The sequence below is a fragment of the Pieris brassicae genome, chromosome 6 (assembly GCF_905147105.1).
Source record: "Pieris brassicae chromosome 6, ilPieBrab1.1, whole genome shotgun sequence".
Lineage (NCBI taxonomy): Eukaryota > Metazoa > Arthropoda > Insecta > Lepidoptera > Pieridae > Pieris > Pieris brassicae.
In genome coordinates, this window is record NC_059670.1 from 7,838,047 (window position 1) to 7,854,607 (window position 16,561).

Here is a 16,561-nt window from a genome sequence, read left to right on the forward strand (position 1 = left end):
GTATTATCAGTGAAGTAAATTAAGTCATAATTGAATGTGTTTAATTTCCTACCCTAAGAACTAGATCAGCTACCGCTAACAATATGTATAGTACGTATAAGTACCAAAATTCTTGTAGGTGTCGATTATAAACAATGAATAAGTATTCATTGTTTTATGATGAACACCCAAGTAATGTTTGGAGTTTGAACTTTAGTCAAAATTGTGTATGCAAATAATATAAAAACATAGTCGAAGAAAAATATCCTACTGGTATAAATACAGATATTTAAAACTCATTTTGAACAAGAAGACGAGACCAGGTGTTATAAGTATTTTCCCATAGGGGCGAATATGTAAAATTAAAACCGTAAATTTCCAAGAAATGGTACATAGGTATAATAAAATATTTCGTAATTATTAGCATAATTAACCAATCCAATCGAACATCCTACTCATGGCGCAATAAAACCATTGTCGTCACATATTGAAGAGAAATTCAACTCCACAACTCTAAATCACACAATTTCTTTTGTAATAAGTATATTGTAAAAAAAGCCATAGCCTGAGATCTCGTAAATTTGTAGCACATAAGCTAATACTAATGAATTATCTTCATCGTAGAACTTCGCTTATCTCTTGGTAGTAACCAGCAGCGAGAACGGTATGAACAGCTAGTAAAGTAAGTTAAAATATAATAGTGAATTGACTATTGCAAATGAAACGAAATAGAATTAAAACACTTTTACATATTTGAAGGTGTTAAAATACTCAAACATTTAATTAAAAATGATCTAATCATAAACACTTGTTTTGTTGCAATTTATTTAGAGGATTTTACGGACTCTTGAGTTGGTAACACTTTTATAGTTGCGAATTGCTATTATAAGATTTGACAGTGTTGTTGTTTTTAGTTTAAGTGAGTTTTATTAAAATCATCGATTAAAGGCCAGCCGTGCAATAGTGTTGTTGTGCAATACTTGTAGCAATTTCAATTTTATTCTATTACTATGGAATCCTCGACGGCTGCAATGATTAAGGCTCAATCAAATTGGTAAGACTTGAAATATTTTAGTCATATATCATATTCTTATATATTATATTTACTTTTTGGATATATAATCACACTAAACTATGCACAAAAATTATGTGACTCAAGAACAAATTAATGCTATGTTCGTTTATGTGTAAATATTTCGATTTATTATTCGTTCATCCAAAAAAAAAGTATTAAATTTTTATAATTTTTGCAGTGTGGCTGTAGATAACAGCTATTTTTTATCAGCAGAACAAAAACAGTTTTATGAAGAAAATGGGTACCTCGTTATTAAACAGATGTTTGATTTTGATGAATTATACAACTTTAAGTAAGTATCTCTATAATTTATTATGTGTATGTATGTATATTGTGTTTATGATCTGCTCAATACATTATTTTGAGTATGCAACTATTTGTACAATTAATACAACTACAATTGTTTGTATAATTTTTTTGTTTTAGTTACTTAGCATTTGTCTTGGCATGTAACTGCCTGATTTTGGCAATTTTTTTCGCATCATATATTAAGAGAAATCTGTATCCTCATGTATGGGTTTAATGATGCATTTATGATTCTATTATTCATGTCCACAGACAGCATTTTATTCTCATTGCCAAAGGGCAGGTGGATAAAGGAAATTCAACAGTTGTTCGTGAGCCGTCTCTTGTCAAGAAGGGGTTGAAAGGAGAGCAGGCCATTAATAAGGTATTCTTTATGAAAAAAATCCTTTTTAACAAAACCAATATGACACCAAGTCTTCAAAATCCAGTAAAAAATGATTATATAACAATATCTCTCATTAGTGTTGATTGTTCTTGTATTAGTAAGAGAATTTAATGTCTAAACTGTCAATTTATTTTGCATGAAACTGCATTTATGCTTGATAGATTTACTTACAATCACAAACTTGTTATTGTACGACTTTTTTTTCACACCATTATTCTTAATTATTTTAAAATTGAACTTTTATGAATTTCAGATTCAGGAGATCCATTATGACGATGTTTTTATGACCTATACAGAGCATCCGAAACTGTTGAATGTTGTCTCACAGTTCATTGGTGATAACATCAGAGTGATGAACAGTATGTTTATCAATAAACCACCTGGCAGTTCTTATCACCCACCCCATCAGGTAATTGATATACAGCTATTAAGCTGTGCTGCCTGGTTTAGCCTGCGTTATGTGGTTGTGACATATTATATAGCCGTTTTAGATATTGAATACAAATAGCTTTTTTTAATTCGGGCGAATTTTTTGTGAGATTAGCAGGGAAGGGCTTATTTATTTATTTAACTTTTGGTTTTCGGTTGACCACCAATTTTAAAATAAATAAAGAACTTATTCTTATATATATATATATATATAAGAATAAGTTCTATTCTATATCTAGTTATATCTAGTTATATCTAGTTCTCGTTCTAGTATATATATATATATATATATATATAAAACATTTGCTTAGAAGACAATTACCACAGTTGTGCATGTAGCTTAACATCCAAACCTACCAAAATTTCCCTCTTTTTGGCTATTCCGAGCATATGCTAATAGCGCGCATATGCTAATAGTGCGCATACGCTTATATATTTTGTAACGCATTAAATGTCCATACAGCGTAGCGTTGCAATTGCATGGGTGGCAGATAGCAGTTTCTATAAGTGATCGGTCATTAGCCGCCTGACAAAAAAAACATGTATATGATTTGTGCTTTAAGCCACTAGTTACTTATACTTTACAGAATAAAGACTAAAATTATATTTATTCAGAACAAATGAAGCTTTTGGTCTTTCATTTTTCGTTCATGTCAATTTACTAACTAGTCAGATTATATAATATATACACTATTAATATAAAAGAATTAAACCTTTAGGGCCGTTCATCCTTTGATTTTCTGGGGGGGTGTAATGCTTTAGTATTTTTTAACTTTTTTGCAAATAATTGTAGTGGTTACGAACTTGAACTCTTTTTTTAATCTTATAATGGTGCTGTTGACATATTGTGTTGGGTTTACAATAACACTGATTAAAAATGACTTGGGGGACATTTTCAGCAACTCCCATAGACCTTGCAATGTAAATTATTTATTATTATTTTCTATTGCCTTCGTTATATTCCTACCTATTTTCGCGGTCGCCAGTAGTACCGACGCTACTTTTTCGATATTAGGAATGGGAGTGTTGAGCTGTGATATTGCGGTCTACTCGATTGTATAAGTTGTATGGATCTGATTAGCGGTGTGCCTTCTTGAATTCTTATGTCCTTTTCACACGTCTATATCCTATTTTCTATTCTATTTATTAAAGTAAAAGTAAAAACTCAACTAAAATATGCAGAAATATACTTTTAAATGGAATATTACCTCCTGGTTTGATTCAATTTACTTATTAGAATTTACCATTAACAGGACCTATTTTACTTCCCATTTCGACCTGCAGAGAAAATCATAGCGTCATGGACAGCTGTTGATGATGTTACAAAGGATAATGGCTGCCTCTTCATCATACCACGGTCTCATAAGATGAATCATTTGTATGCACATGGTCATTTGCCGGTTAGTCTAATTAAAATGGTTTTATGTATAAATTAATCTAGGGTTTTAATAGGCAAAGGTCGACTGCCGAAAGTGAACTATTTCATTATTTGTGTTATATACGTGCTTATAAGCAAGTATAAGAACCAATAACTCCGTTCTCAATCACTACAAGACCGTCAACTATCACTTACAAATGGGTGCTTAGTTACTTTGACCATATTGTCAGGAGAGGACCAAATAGTCTCGACAAACTGGTAATGGTAGGGAAGAGTACAAGCTGGAGAAGTCGGGGTCGATCGTCTACCTGTGTGACTTAATTTAAGACAAGCTGAGGATAAAGTGGTGTGGAGGCAGAGGCAGAGAGGAGGCGCCGACGTATCGGTTAGGGCTTTTAAAGACAGGCACGACGTTCAGTACAGTACTAAAGACTACTATCTAATTACAGGATGCAAATAAATTATACCACGGTATATTAGACAAGTCGGTGTTTGACAGCAGCAAGTATGTCCAGTTGGAGATGACTCCCGGAGATACAGTGTTCTTTCATCCCTTAATTGTTCATGGATCGGGACCAAATCTTACTAAGGTGAGCATTATGTCTTTAAACAATATCGTTTTAAATAAAGTTGTATAGATGTATTATGTAGACCCTAGATCACTTGGAGTGTTTTTCTATGTACGCAATTTCTTGCCAGTATTGTGAGGCAAAACACGAGAAAATCGGAAGGTTTTCTTCTCTTGCAATAGTCACAAAAGACTTTAAATATTATCAAGATAGTTTAGAAAGATCTGTCAAACTGTAATAACGTAATAGGTGTCAACATAAAAAAATTAATTCCTGCAGCCTCAAGTCCAAACGCAAAAATATTAAATATGTTTTATCAGTGGCGCTACCACCTTTTTAGGTCTAGGCCTCAGATTTCTGTATCTGTTTCACGATCATATGTCAATCTAATAAGCAAGTACGTTATCAGTCTCCTGTGCCTGACACACGTCGACTTTTTGGGTCTATGGCAAGGTTTACGATGTTTTCCTTCACCGTTGAAGCGAATGTAGAAAGTAGAAAGAAAGTGCATTGGTCCACGGAGTTGGAGATCGAACCTACGACCTTACCTTACGGATAAGAGCGTAATCGCTCGCTGAAGCCAAAGAACACTTCACGTTCTATGTTATTTTAACGTTTATTAACTATAAATTATATTTTGACTTTGCCTAGTGTGGACTCGGTTTCCACACTTAGATGCTCATTTGGTCCGCTTATTAAGTTACCTGGGCATAGGCTTCACATAGCGTACTATTGAGGCACAAAACCTCACAGTAAGAGCAGTGACTCCGAGGATTTGTTTGAGGAAGCCGTGGGTGACTGATTCCTCTGCGCTGAAACATCGCGTTGCCTTGGACTAATTCTTAAGTTTAATTATGAACAATTTTCAGTTTTACCGCAAGTCGATAACGGCTCACTACGCCAGCGGTTACTGCCAGTATGTCGACGTGGATGGTACAGTCCAAGAGGTTGTCGCCAGAGATATTGAGAACGAAGCCCAAAGGAGAGGATTTAACCTCACGTTTGTGGTAAATATCTTTTCTATTAACAAAAACATTCACTTCTTTTGAATGTCTAGTCCTTACAGTTACCTATAATTAATCGATATTCGATATATACAAAATAACACCAGTTTTAATGTTTTAACGCATTTTCGCGTATTTTGTGTTTAAGATTTAGAATTACGTTTTTGTAGTGAACCCCGATTGTGTGATTGCTATGTAATAAATATAAGGGTGATCAGAATTTTTGACTTAACGCGTAATATACATATATATCTATTTGATATCGACATAAATAACGATGAGGTAAAAAAACTGTGTCCGAAGAGAAATTTTTTTTGGTAATCTTCAGATTTGCTTTTCAGGACACTTGGCGTTTTAAAAGCAAGCAAGTGATGGGAGCGAGGGCAAACCTCTAAAAGGGCCAGTTTATGTTTCCAGGCGTAACTATTATAATTAGTAGACATTCCATATGTGAAAACATTTTGCGGTTATGGTTTATAGATGTCGCTCATAAAATATATTGCTGCCATTTCCTGAAATGGCCGTTAAACATCGTTCAATGATATTTATGTCAACATTTGACTGTATTTTTAAAGATATATAATAGTTCAAGGTTGAGCAGCGCTCCGTGACCGTATTTGGAACTAAACGGAAGCACGAATTTGTATAGTCTATACTAATTGTGTGGATAGAAAGTAAACGCACTGAAATGGCAAGTTAGTATCGTCCTGTGTCGATATTTTTATCGAGCGGCAACAACTAGTTTAATACAAGAATTATATGTAGTAATTTTTATTTTTATAAAGATTTTTATTAAAGTCAAATATCTTTAATTTTACACTTTTTATATGCTTTGGTAATAATATGGTAAATATATAATAATTAATGTTGTTTTTAAGTATAATAATATTTTTGTACTGAATGCCAGAAATTATGACCAATTTGTATTACTATCACAAAAATTCCTGTAGTTAAAAAAAATATATCTTATTTAAAAAATCGACGCTATTGGCTGTCAAAAACTGATATTATTGTAATTTTAAGTACGTGCTTAATACTAGACTGTATACTTTTGATTTGTCTTTGTTAATGACTTTAGAAATTGTCTATGTCATCAATTTTACGATGGGATGGGGCGCCAAAAAAATTATATAATTAATCGATATGATGTTATAGCTGCATTTTGATATTAACTGTGATAGTTTTGATGTTTTTATGAAGTTTATATAGTGATAAAAATAACGATTTTTGATTGGTAAAGTTTACAGTTAAATATGTACTTTGACTAGAAATATTTTTTCAATTGGGTGATATGATGAATAGAAGATACAAGAAAACACATTGTACTAAAATACATTTATTAATAAATCTATGGTTTGGTCTTGATTATTTTATTATTAATACTCTGTCAATAATTACACTATGGAATTATTATAAATTATCTTATTCATATATTAGCTGATTATCCCTTTAATTTATATTTTATATTTGTATTAATTATATCTAGCTATTTTGGTAGACAATTTTAATATTTTGTTACATAAACTTTACTGGCAACCAATTTGGATATAGTTGAATATATCAAACTCGAACTCGGCCGCTGTACATGCTCGAGACATCACAAGCGAGCATGAATACAATGTCGCGTTCTGTTGACCCCTATAAGATTATAATATAACGAGTGTGTACAGCCGCCATAACATTTAATTTCGTAATTTACGTATACAATACAACCTTGATTTTAAACTTAATAAAGACTGCAATAAAAAGCATTAAATATAATTTTATACACAAAGTATATCTACCTTATTCAATTTATAAAATGAGCATTCAACCTCCAACTAGAGCACCATACAAATAACAGATGGCGCCTGTTCATGGAACCAACGCCATCTTTCGAGGAAGACGGTTAACATATTCTATTGAAAGTAGAAACTGAGGTTATAAAACTGCAATAGGTAACAAAATTATAGAACTGGGTATAAATAAATTATTTAAGGAACACAAAAGTGAGTCAAGAAAAAACCCAGATAAGAGTATTATATTTAGGGAAACTAAGATAAGGATTATTTAAAATTATAATATATAAAGATAAATAGAAATTTGGGGAGCCCTATGCCATGAACGATAATTATGTAATTGACAAAGCAAGTAATAAACAATATTAATTAATAGTATGAACAAAGTTTATTTATTAGGACTAAAAGGTTAATTCATTTGAAAGTGAGGTGCTAGCGTCCTCTATATGAAAATTGTATATTTAGGAAGCCAGTTCCCATATATAAGACTAAGCTATTTTACGGAATACGAGTTGTTATGAGCAATCATGGTCACCGACGGCCACGTAATATTAAATTTAGGACTTGCGTAAATCAAAGGAGAATTTTTTTTATATTTAATATAATTTTATGTATGTAAAATATAACCTCAGTCCCACCGCAAGAAAGTTAAACACACATATGCCTTATTATACAGCGTTATATACAACACGTACACATTCAAATATAGCAAGATGCCATCTGAGCAGTCGAATGAATGTGTACTTGCCTCATCTAAAATATATTGTTATTGAATTTAAAATATTCGCTGCGCGAGTAGCGCCATCTAGTTTACCGGGAGGCAAAAAACTAAACAGCTAATTTTACTCAAAGGAAAGTTTATTTAACCTTGTATTAATAATTATTATTTTCGGTTTTCATTAAATTGAATTTCGTTTAATTAATTTAGTTTACTAGCATAATTATACCATGTTGCAACTAGAAAAAAAATGCTGTTTGTAGTGCGAATGTTATTTTGATTTATTTATAATATTTATTATGATTTTAATTATATTCAATAACAATATATAATAATGAAATGAGCTGAACTTAATTTAAAACTGTGACACAAGACTAGAACTGATTTGTATGAAGTGCGGAAGAAATTATGGTAACTTAATGTTAGTTTTCGATTCTCCATCAAAATTCTGTAAAAAGAAAATATTATTAGACACAGCCTTCACCGTTATTCACAAGATGTTCTTGAAAATTTGTTAAATTAAAACCATATGTATGTATATAACTTTTGTGATTTTTGAACTAAGAATGGTTTAGATTCAGGTAACCATTGTTAATAAACGAAAAAGGAAAAATGTTAGTAATTAAGAATGATAAAAACTAACATGACACTTTAACATAAGTCTAGCACACAGCAAAATAATATTTAAAGCTGTGAACCTAAGCAATACATTTTCTCTTATAATTAATATTTTATACTTTACAACGCAATAAAACAATTTTATATCTACATTTATAAATAATTGGCCAATGGAGTAGTCAGCGAGACGTTACTCGAATCAAATATTAATTAAGGCGACTTTGTAAATTAGTTATTTGAAAAATATAACTTAAGACTTAAATAAACTTAAGACTATGTTCTAATCTCGCGGCGTAACGTACACCCTTACAACCTCACCTTCGTGTTTCCTCTGCGAAGGCATAAAGTAGAAATCTGGTTGTGCCGGTTCCCGGGACCTTCCGCTGTGACCGCTTTGAACTGAAGCAGGAGATTGCGGTCCTCGGGGAAGAGAATAGCTGCTGTGCTCTGGACGGCCGTAGCTAATTATGATGGTTTTATAATATGGATTAGTAAGTCTTTAGAGTTTGATTAGAAAATTGAATGATTTTTATGTTTTGGGATAAATCTGATCTTTTAACTAATTATCATTTTATATATTTAAAAAATATATAAAAATCACAAAAACCAAAGCAATTTGAAAAATAAATTTAAAAAGATATCAATCGACCGTGACAGGACTCGAACCTGCAATCTTCGGATCCGAAGTCCGACGCCTTATCCATTAGGCCACACGGTCGCATGAATACAATTGCGAAATACTCAAACCTATTCAATGTTAATTTAGCTTAACAAGGTACTTGAATGAATAGGCTTTTGACTTGAAAACTTTTAAAGCTAAAAATAGGGTCAACTGTTCACTTGTTAAGCCGAGCTATTCAAAGAATCACGTAGTCGCCATTCTGGATTCTAACAAATATGAAATTATATTATATATTATTACACGATAATATGAATAAAAACTAGTATCAATTATTTACGAGCTAATCTAATTTCAATTAGAACGATATCAAGATAATTAAATTCCAAATAAAAAATTGTAAACATATAATTGATACTCATTTGGAATTTAATTATCTTTATATCAATCTAATTGGAATTAGATTATATATATATATATTTTTTGTAGATTATTTTCCTAACACTCACCCATACTGACTCCTAGGTCTCTGCAGCGACCTGGTATCATGATAATACTGCGCTGCGCTATTATGGAGCTTCCTGTTTGCAGTTCCCGTTGGAGTTTTTACCACACGCCCATTTGAGTGTCCATTAAAATGGCCATTATTCCCATTGCTTTTTCCATTTTTCTGGCCACTGTGCCCGTTCCGGGCTTGGTCAGGTCTGGGCGGGGGTGGGGAAGTAGGTCTCGTGGGCGAGCGGGAAGAGTTGAACTTTTCGTCGTTTTCAAAAGGTTCAAATGCGTAGTTCGTATTTGCTGATGTTATGTCTTTCCAAACAGTTTGAGGAATTAGGCGGTCCTGGAAGTTTTTAAGAGGTCCTTACTAAGATCAAACTTAACTTTGTATCTGTTTATTTCAAAATATATAGTACATAACACGATGACTTATTTGTGGTTCATAAACGTTTCGGCAAAAGATAAACATCTCTGTAGATTATATGTAGATATAAAATGTTTGCTGTATGTATGTATAAAGTTTTCAACCATATCATAGTAACATATGAATTAACCTGTTTAAGGATAAGATAATATTGTTTACCTTTCTATGTTTATCTCTGGTAGAGTGAGCCAGAGTACAGGCAGCCTGCACCAACGCTAATAGAACTAATGCGGCGACACATCCTACCACGACCCAAAGCCGTGCTGCAGACCCGAAACCACCTTCCGATATCTTCTCTTCATTCCCGCCTATCACTACTGTGGGATGAGAGATACATATAAGTTTTACATCAATTAAAATACATTTTCAATTTAAAATGCTTTTACTGGTATGTTAAATAAAAGTTACAATTATTTTGCTTCACATTAAATTTTAAATTACAGAGACTTCTAGTTTTTAAACCAATAGTAATAACGAATTAAATATTTTACTAGATGGCAACAATACATAACTTTAGTACAAATTATATTTAATTTCAATTCTAACTAAATAATATAATGGGTATTTACGTCAATAAAAAATGTAGGAAACAACGTTTTTATACTTTTTTTTACAAAATAAAGGAACAGACGGTATATGAGGCAACTACCGCAACACTTTTTATTAGTAAATGCGTGGTTTAATAAAACAAAACTTACAGCTTTCCGGAGCAAAGACCAAGAACTCGGGGTCAACATTCAAGTTCCCAACTTGTCCCTTGGCCAATGTGTCCCTTACTGCCCTTTCCCACTTCTCCGTGTCATCTTCTGTCTCGTTCTGTGCTGGAGAACCTTCTAATGACCGAGCGCTGCCTTCTATGAGGTTCGATTCGATGGACCTTAAAGTTAATTCTGCCAGTATTGCCTTTGTTTCGTTTCTGAAATAATTTAATACAATTATATTAATCATAGTTACCTAAACATGAACCCCCTTAACTCAATCCATCAAATATCACTGCTTTAACTAAGTTCTTTTGTCAAATTATTTCTGTGTATACAGACGGAACTAGGATTCTAAATACATTTATTATTAAATTTGAACAGTCGGGACTGTTGTAAAGCCTTGTTGTCCGTCCCGCGTAGCATTTAGTAACTTTAATCTTTTTCCTTATTTAAAAAAAAAGTGAAATTATTATCGCAAAATACTAATAAAAAAATTTAAACCTAAAAAATAGTTTATCTAGAGCTGAATAGTTTTCTCGACTCTTTGCCGGAGAGCGACTTATTTGGGAAGCGTATGGGGTATATCATACCCCCCGTATGATAATTTAAAAATGTACTTAGAAAAGACTCATGGACAGCAAACAGCTTTCTGTTATTTTTATAAAAAAACTTAATAGTATAATAGTTTTATAAGATTTTTGTTGGACATACATATTTAAAAAAATTGTTAAACAAAGAAACATAAAAAATATTATTTATAATACGACCTTAATAGAATAACCTGTATATAATTATAAATCAATAATTGCAAATTACTCACTGCATAAATCCGTTAACTTTGACATCCTTGTACCCCTTCGTCCTGGCCAATTCTCCAGCCAAGCTGTTGACGACCCTTTGCGCCAGCTCCTCGTACTCAGGGCTAGCTGCAGCCGGAGGCCTGAAGCTATCAGCCAGACCCGTGATCCGGATGAGCAGGGCATACGTGTGGGAACCAGGAATTACTGCTTCTGTTGTTTGTTCTTCTTCAATAGGTTCTAAAAATTTAATTATTTTATAACATTTTGCAGTAATGCAATGGCAGAGTCACACATTATCTATATATAATGATAATTCCAGTACCTGGTCCACAAGGCTTAATGCATATCTTGTCATCAGTGACAATGGGTACTTGCTGATGTTTGCTTGTCCGTTTGTTGACAGCGTCGTAACTGCCGCCCTGCGTCACGAACATCAAGTAGAGACACTCCGTGTCCGTAAATTGTAGATCCTGAAAAATTCAATAAAAAATGACATAGCAAAGTAAATTTCTGTTTGGCAGATTTCAGAATATATATTATGTTATTTTAATTTAAATTATAAAAACTGTAAGTAAATGTCTTATGTGACCGTCTGTTTTGTGACGGTTAACTCACTTTATTATCCCCAGTATCCCTTTTCCTCACAAAACTCAAAGTCGTGAACCCGTCCGATGTTTCTCCCTTCGCCTGGGTAATGTCCTGCCGGGAGTCAAACCTCGGTGCCGAGTAACCAGAAAGCCAGGCGTCGCCAACAAACGGTCTACCAGAACGGCTGTCCACCCAGCCAAGTATTGCGTCGGTTTGAGACTAAAACAATTTTATTAATGAAAATTGAGGAATTTTCTTACTAGTAGCCATTTTTTTATTAAACCCGTTTCACAGTACAAACTTTTACGTCTTGATGAAACGTTGTTTGCTGCATATCCCTACAGTAAAGACTATTCAAACGTTAATTTAGTATTAAAACTAAAAATGTACTGAACAAACCACCCTTAAATATTTTTCATTTAATATTATATTAATATTTTAACATATGGATTTTTTATTGACGGACGACTACAAAAATACGTAAAATATCTACTATTTTTTGTAGATTAGTAAGTTCTACAAAAAATATTGACTTAACTAGCACATTATGGACTAAAAATGGTTAATTGTTTTTTTACTAATTATGTAATTAACTAAGTTTGTAAATAACAGTTTATTTTTTATGGTATTATTATAACAAGTATCGGATATTTCTCACCATTTTTTGATCCCGACTGAACCCAATTCCGGTCCAATATTTAGTCTGTTTGGTGATGATGGTGAATCGAATAGAATCCTTTCCTCTCTTCTGTCCTAGATACTCCCAAGATGCAACATAGTCGCAAGTGTTGTTAGCGACATCACAAGCTGAAGGCCATTTGAACTGTGCTCCGCACTTGTTATTATCTAAAGAGCTAATACTGCCCGATAGTGACGTTTTTGTCTCTTCTGAAATATGAAAAAATTACATCATAAAACATTTTGCATAAGCGAATCTATAACATATGTGTTTATATATATAACGTTGATTCTAAAACATCGTATTGAAATTGGTGCAACGGAATTGTGATCGTTTCAGTTTGAAATTTGAAAGCAATAACAAACGACTATGATTCAACTAGCCGACTGATTTCATCCAAAAAATGTTATCAAAATGACTTTAAACTAGGGATCAGACTTAAATAACCAATGACATTAAACGAAATAAGGACAAATACGCGTTTATTCTATGTCAAATACATGAAAACTTGGTCGATCCTGTAACTAAACTGTTAATGCACCTGAGTCTTCAAATCTTTTACTATCTCTAATAATTAATGCTTATAATTTTTGAAAAACAGTAATGAATGAGCCTTACCGAAGAAGTTCATAGCAACAACTCCCCTCTGGTCTCCGTGACCGTGGTACTTGAGCTCGTCGGGTCTGTAGAAGTCTCCTTGCGCGAGTCCCGCGGGCGGTGAGTGTATATATCTGCCCATCTCCTGCCCACGAGCCCAAATCACGTGCATGAGATCATCCACTAAGGAATGGTCTGTTGGTTCTTTAGCCTGGAATTTTGTTTTGAAAATTGTTTATAGTAACGAATAGATATAATGTTCCATAAAGCTGTAAATTAACTCTAAAGAATTTTTTTTTAAATCTCTTAGTAAGTTTCAGTTAGAAATGTATTGGGGCAATCAATATTATGCTAAAATAAATATATATAACTGACAGTTTCTTCGAATTATCGTGAATTGTAAAAGCGTCTGTATTCACGTTACGTTAAGATTTGTAATTTCTACAACCGTATTCTGATTCGTCAACTTTAATTATCTATAATAGTAGAAAAACCAACTCATATATATTAATGTTTTAGACAATTTAAACCTCTCTTTAAGTAAATGTTTTCGTAGTAGGTACCTTAATTTTCTTTCTGAACATTATAGTAGTTACACCATTTTCTTCAAACCCAGACGAAACCGTGATATCGTCATGACCACCCCAGAATGTGTCCACACGGGGCGTAGACCTGAAGTTACAAATAATATTGAGCTTTGTCTGCGTAGGAACATACGATTCGTACATTATAACTAAATAACCTTTATTAAACAAAATAATATAATCGATACACATAACAATCACGATCTTTATATATTTTACATGATAATTTAATTTAATTTTTCTTTTGAAACATTTTAAATATTGATTTTTAAGGATAATTTATATATATGTCTATTAAATATGAAGATAAAAATCCTAAACTTCCTGTCCCTTCCGTAAATTATATTGACATCTATTTCTATCTACAGAAATTTCAAACAAGACTAGTTATTTATTTGATCACTATTTTATATTGCCTAATGGTAAGCTAGAGGTGAGATATTATGATGGTCGCCACTCCACTCCACAAGGTGCTTTATTGAGGTAGAAAATTGGAATATATAAAGTATACTAAATGAATATTACCTGTCCCTTGTATAGTAATCCAAAACCCTATGATAGTTTCCTCTAGCAGTTCCGATCACAATATCCGTGCAGTCCATAGGATTAAAGTCGAATTTAGGCACGTACTCGTGAGATGGGAAATAACCTATAACATAGCTCGTATAATTAGCAACATGCTGTTTATTATATTTTAACAGAGAAAGAAAGTTAAACAATCTATGGACTATGTACAAATGACGAGCAGTGTAGACTCATCTTCTAGCAACAATATAATATAAATATATTGTAATTAATTAAAACTTTTCTTCTAATTCTTTTTATTATCAAAAAATCTAGCAGACCAGGTACCCGTATTAAAGGAACACATCGTATTTAAGATAAAGAATGTATGTCTGTCAATTATAATTATAAACGACCCATTCTACTTTAGATTACGTAACCATTTTTAGGGTGACACATGAATGTTCTACGACACCTCACCAACAATGACAATATTAGACTTGAAGATGGAGTATTAAAAAAGTTGAAAAAACAAACTTTAAAGAAGACAGAGTAAGAAGAGGATAGAAGTTAGGAGAAGGAAGGGGATACAACATAAAGCACATAAGCGTATTATAGCATTAGCAATTATTACGATAATCTTACACATGCGCATAATAATTGAAACCAAATATAATTTTTTTAAAATCATACTAATAATACGTATATAGTATAACTTTCAGTAAATCATACTATTATATGGTACATAGACTCATACACTATGAATCTAAGTTACATATTATAGCTTCATAAAATACATTACATCAACAAAAGCACAATTCAAGTAAACGCAATAGTATATACTAAAATATTATTTACATAAATATTAGATATATATAAAAATATAGGTATATGATTAAGTAAACACGTATAACATAAAATCAGGTTAAAATATAATATATGAACAATGTATTGTAAAAATATATTTTCATTTTGTAATTTGAACGATTCAATTATAGAAAATATTTTTTTTTACTGTTACCTTTCAACTAAATTTTTTTTTCATAGGACACCTGATTAAATATTATAAAGCAAAGCGACTGCATTACCTGTTTCTTCATATAGGCCTTTCACTAATAAATTCTCTGCATCGGCTTCTGCGCTAGGTTCAGGAGTAGGATCTATTTCAGATGTTGGTTCAGGAGTTGATTCAGGTTCAGGAATGGGTGTCGGTTCTGAATTTGGTTCGGGAGATGGTTCTAGCTCCGAATTACGTTTAGGGGAAGGTTCTGGTTGAGCTTTCGGTTCGGAAGTAGGTTCAGGTTCAGCTTTTGGATCGGAAGTAGGGTCAGGTTCAGCTTTTGGTTCAGGAGAAGGTTCTGGTTCTGATTTGGGTTCTGGGGAAGGCTCTGGTTCTGACTTAGGCTCAGGGGTAGGTTCTGGTTCTGATTTGGGTTCTGGGGAAGGCTCTGGTTCTGACTTAGGCTCAGGGGTAGGTTCTGGTTCTGCTTTTGGTTCAGGAGTAGGTTCTGGCTCGGATGTGGGCTCAGGAGAGGACTCTGGTTCTGGCTTGGTAGAATGTTCTTGTTCTAATTTGGGATCAGAAGTAGGTTCTGGTTCAGATTTCGGTTCAGGGGTAGGTTCTTTACCGGAAATATTTCTAGATTTAGGCTGACGGGATTGTTCCTGTGAAGATTCGGAGTCCGTTTTTATTGTCGGCGTTAAGGCTATGGGCTCAGGAGAAGAATGCGGTTCTGATTTAGGATCGGGAGAAGGTTCTGGTTCAACTTTAGGTTCAGGAGAAGGTTCTGGTTCTACTTTAGGTTCAGGTGAAGCTTCTGGTTCTACTTTAGGTTCAGGAGAAGGTTCTGGTTCTACTTTAGGTTCAGGAGAAGATTCTGGTTCTGCTTTAGGTTCAGGAGAAGGTTCTGGTTCTGATTGTGAATCAGATGTTGGTTCTGGTTCTGGTTCTGTTTTAGGCTGTGATGGAGGCTTAGGTGTAGCTTTTGATTCTTGAGGAGAAAGCAATAGAGGCCTGGGACCTAGTTTAATCTTTGGTTTAAATGGCTTATGTTTAGTTGGAGACGACAATGCTACGGTGGGTTTTGTTGGTAAAGGAATTGGATAATTTTCAGTTTCATGGTCTATAAAACTGGTCGATGTTTCCACATCTGTAAAAATAACGTAACCATGCATTTATATGTACATTACGTGATACATTTAATATGTTAGTTTTGCATATTTGAAAGAATAGTTGTGCGTATATTGTGTCTGGCGTAGCTTTGTGAGTTTTAGCACTCGTGTGTTGTACAGTATAGTGCTTTAAAAAAACAACTGTAGATACCACTC

General features: G+C 33.1%; 2 protein-coding genes and 1 non-coding gene across 5 annotated transcripts in view; 1 reads left to right on the forward strand and 2 right to left on the reverse strand.

Annotated features, from left to right (window-relative positions):
• Positions 1 to 851: 851 nt before the first annotated feature.
• On the forward strand, positions 852 to 6,490 carry LOC123710851 (probable phytanoyl-CoA dioxygenase). Its single transcript, XM_045663107.1, has 8 exons — positions 852 to 1,033; positions 1,233 to 1,346; positions 1,613 to 1,724; positions 1,999 to 2,154; positions 3,428 to 3,574; positions 4,002 to 4,142; positions 4,991 to 5,128; positions 5,467 to 6,490. Exons 1-8 carry the CDS (start codon positions 990 to 992, stop codon positions 5,518 to 5,520), a joined length of 906 nt encoding a protein of 301 aa, XP_045519063.1. The 5' UTR covers positions 852 to 989; the 3' UTR covers positions 5,521 to 6,490.
• A 15-nt stretch (positions 6,491 to 6,505) lies between these two features.
• LOC123710853 overlaps positions 6,506 to 16,561 on the reverse strand; it is a 42,651-nt gene continuing 32,595 nt past the window's right edge. The window contains exons 11-23 of one of the 3 annotated variants that reach the window (XM_045663110.1): positions 15,322 to 16,383; positions 14,255 to 14,378; positions 13,709 to 13,817; positions 13,167 to 13,356; positions 12,528 to 12,757; positions 11,897 to 12,088; positions 11,604 to 11,751; positions 11,302 to 11,518; positions 10,479 to 10,696; positions 9,940 to 10,097; positions 9,368 to 9,699; positions 8,558 to 8,700; positions 6,506 to 8,069 (exon numbers count right to left, since the gene is read on the reverse strand). In XM_045663110.1, the coding sequence (XP_045519066.1) occupies positions 8,062 to 8,069; positions 8,558 to 8,700; positions 9,368 to 9,699; positions 9,940 to 10,097; positions 10,479 to 10,696; positions 11,302 to 11,518; positions 11,604 to 11,751; positions 11,897 to 12,088; positions 12,528 to 12,757; positions 13,167 to 13,356; positions 13,709 to 13,817; positions 14,255 to 14,378; positions 15,322 to 16,383 (3,131 nt within the window). In that variant the 3' untranslated portion in view covers positions 6,506 to 8,061. Of the gene's footprint in view, positions 8,701 to 9,367; positions 9,700 to 9,939; positions 10,098 to 10,478; positions 10,697 to 11,301; positions 11,519 to 11,603; positions 11,752 to 11,896; positions 12,089 to 12,527; positions 12,758 to 13,166; positions 13,357 to 13,708; positions 13,818 to 14,254; positions 14,379 to 15,321; positions 16,384 to 16,561 lie in introns of all 3 variants that reach the window. The other 2 variants (XM_045663108.1, XM_045663109.1) reach the window with 2 other exon arrangements.
• Trnar-ucg lies at positions 8,885 to 8,957 on the reverse strand. Its single transcript has one exon. It is a non-coding gene; the product is annotated as a tRNA-Arg (tRNA).

Bases quoted from the DNA above. Each gene is read 5' to 3' on its own strand.
- LOC123710851 (XM_045663107.1), top strand. From the start codon at position 990: ATGGAATCCTCGACGGCTGCAATGATTAAGGCTCAATCAAATTG. The intron at 1,725-1,998 runs GTATTCTTTATG...TATGAATTTCAG, and splicing joins GAGAGCAGGCCATTAATAAG to ATTCAGGAGATCCATTATGA. The intron at 3,575-4,001 runs GTTAGTCTAATT...ATCTAATTACAG, and splicing joins ATGCACATGGTCATTTGCCG to GATGCAAATAAATTATACCA.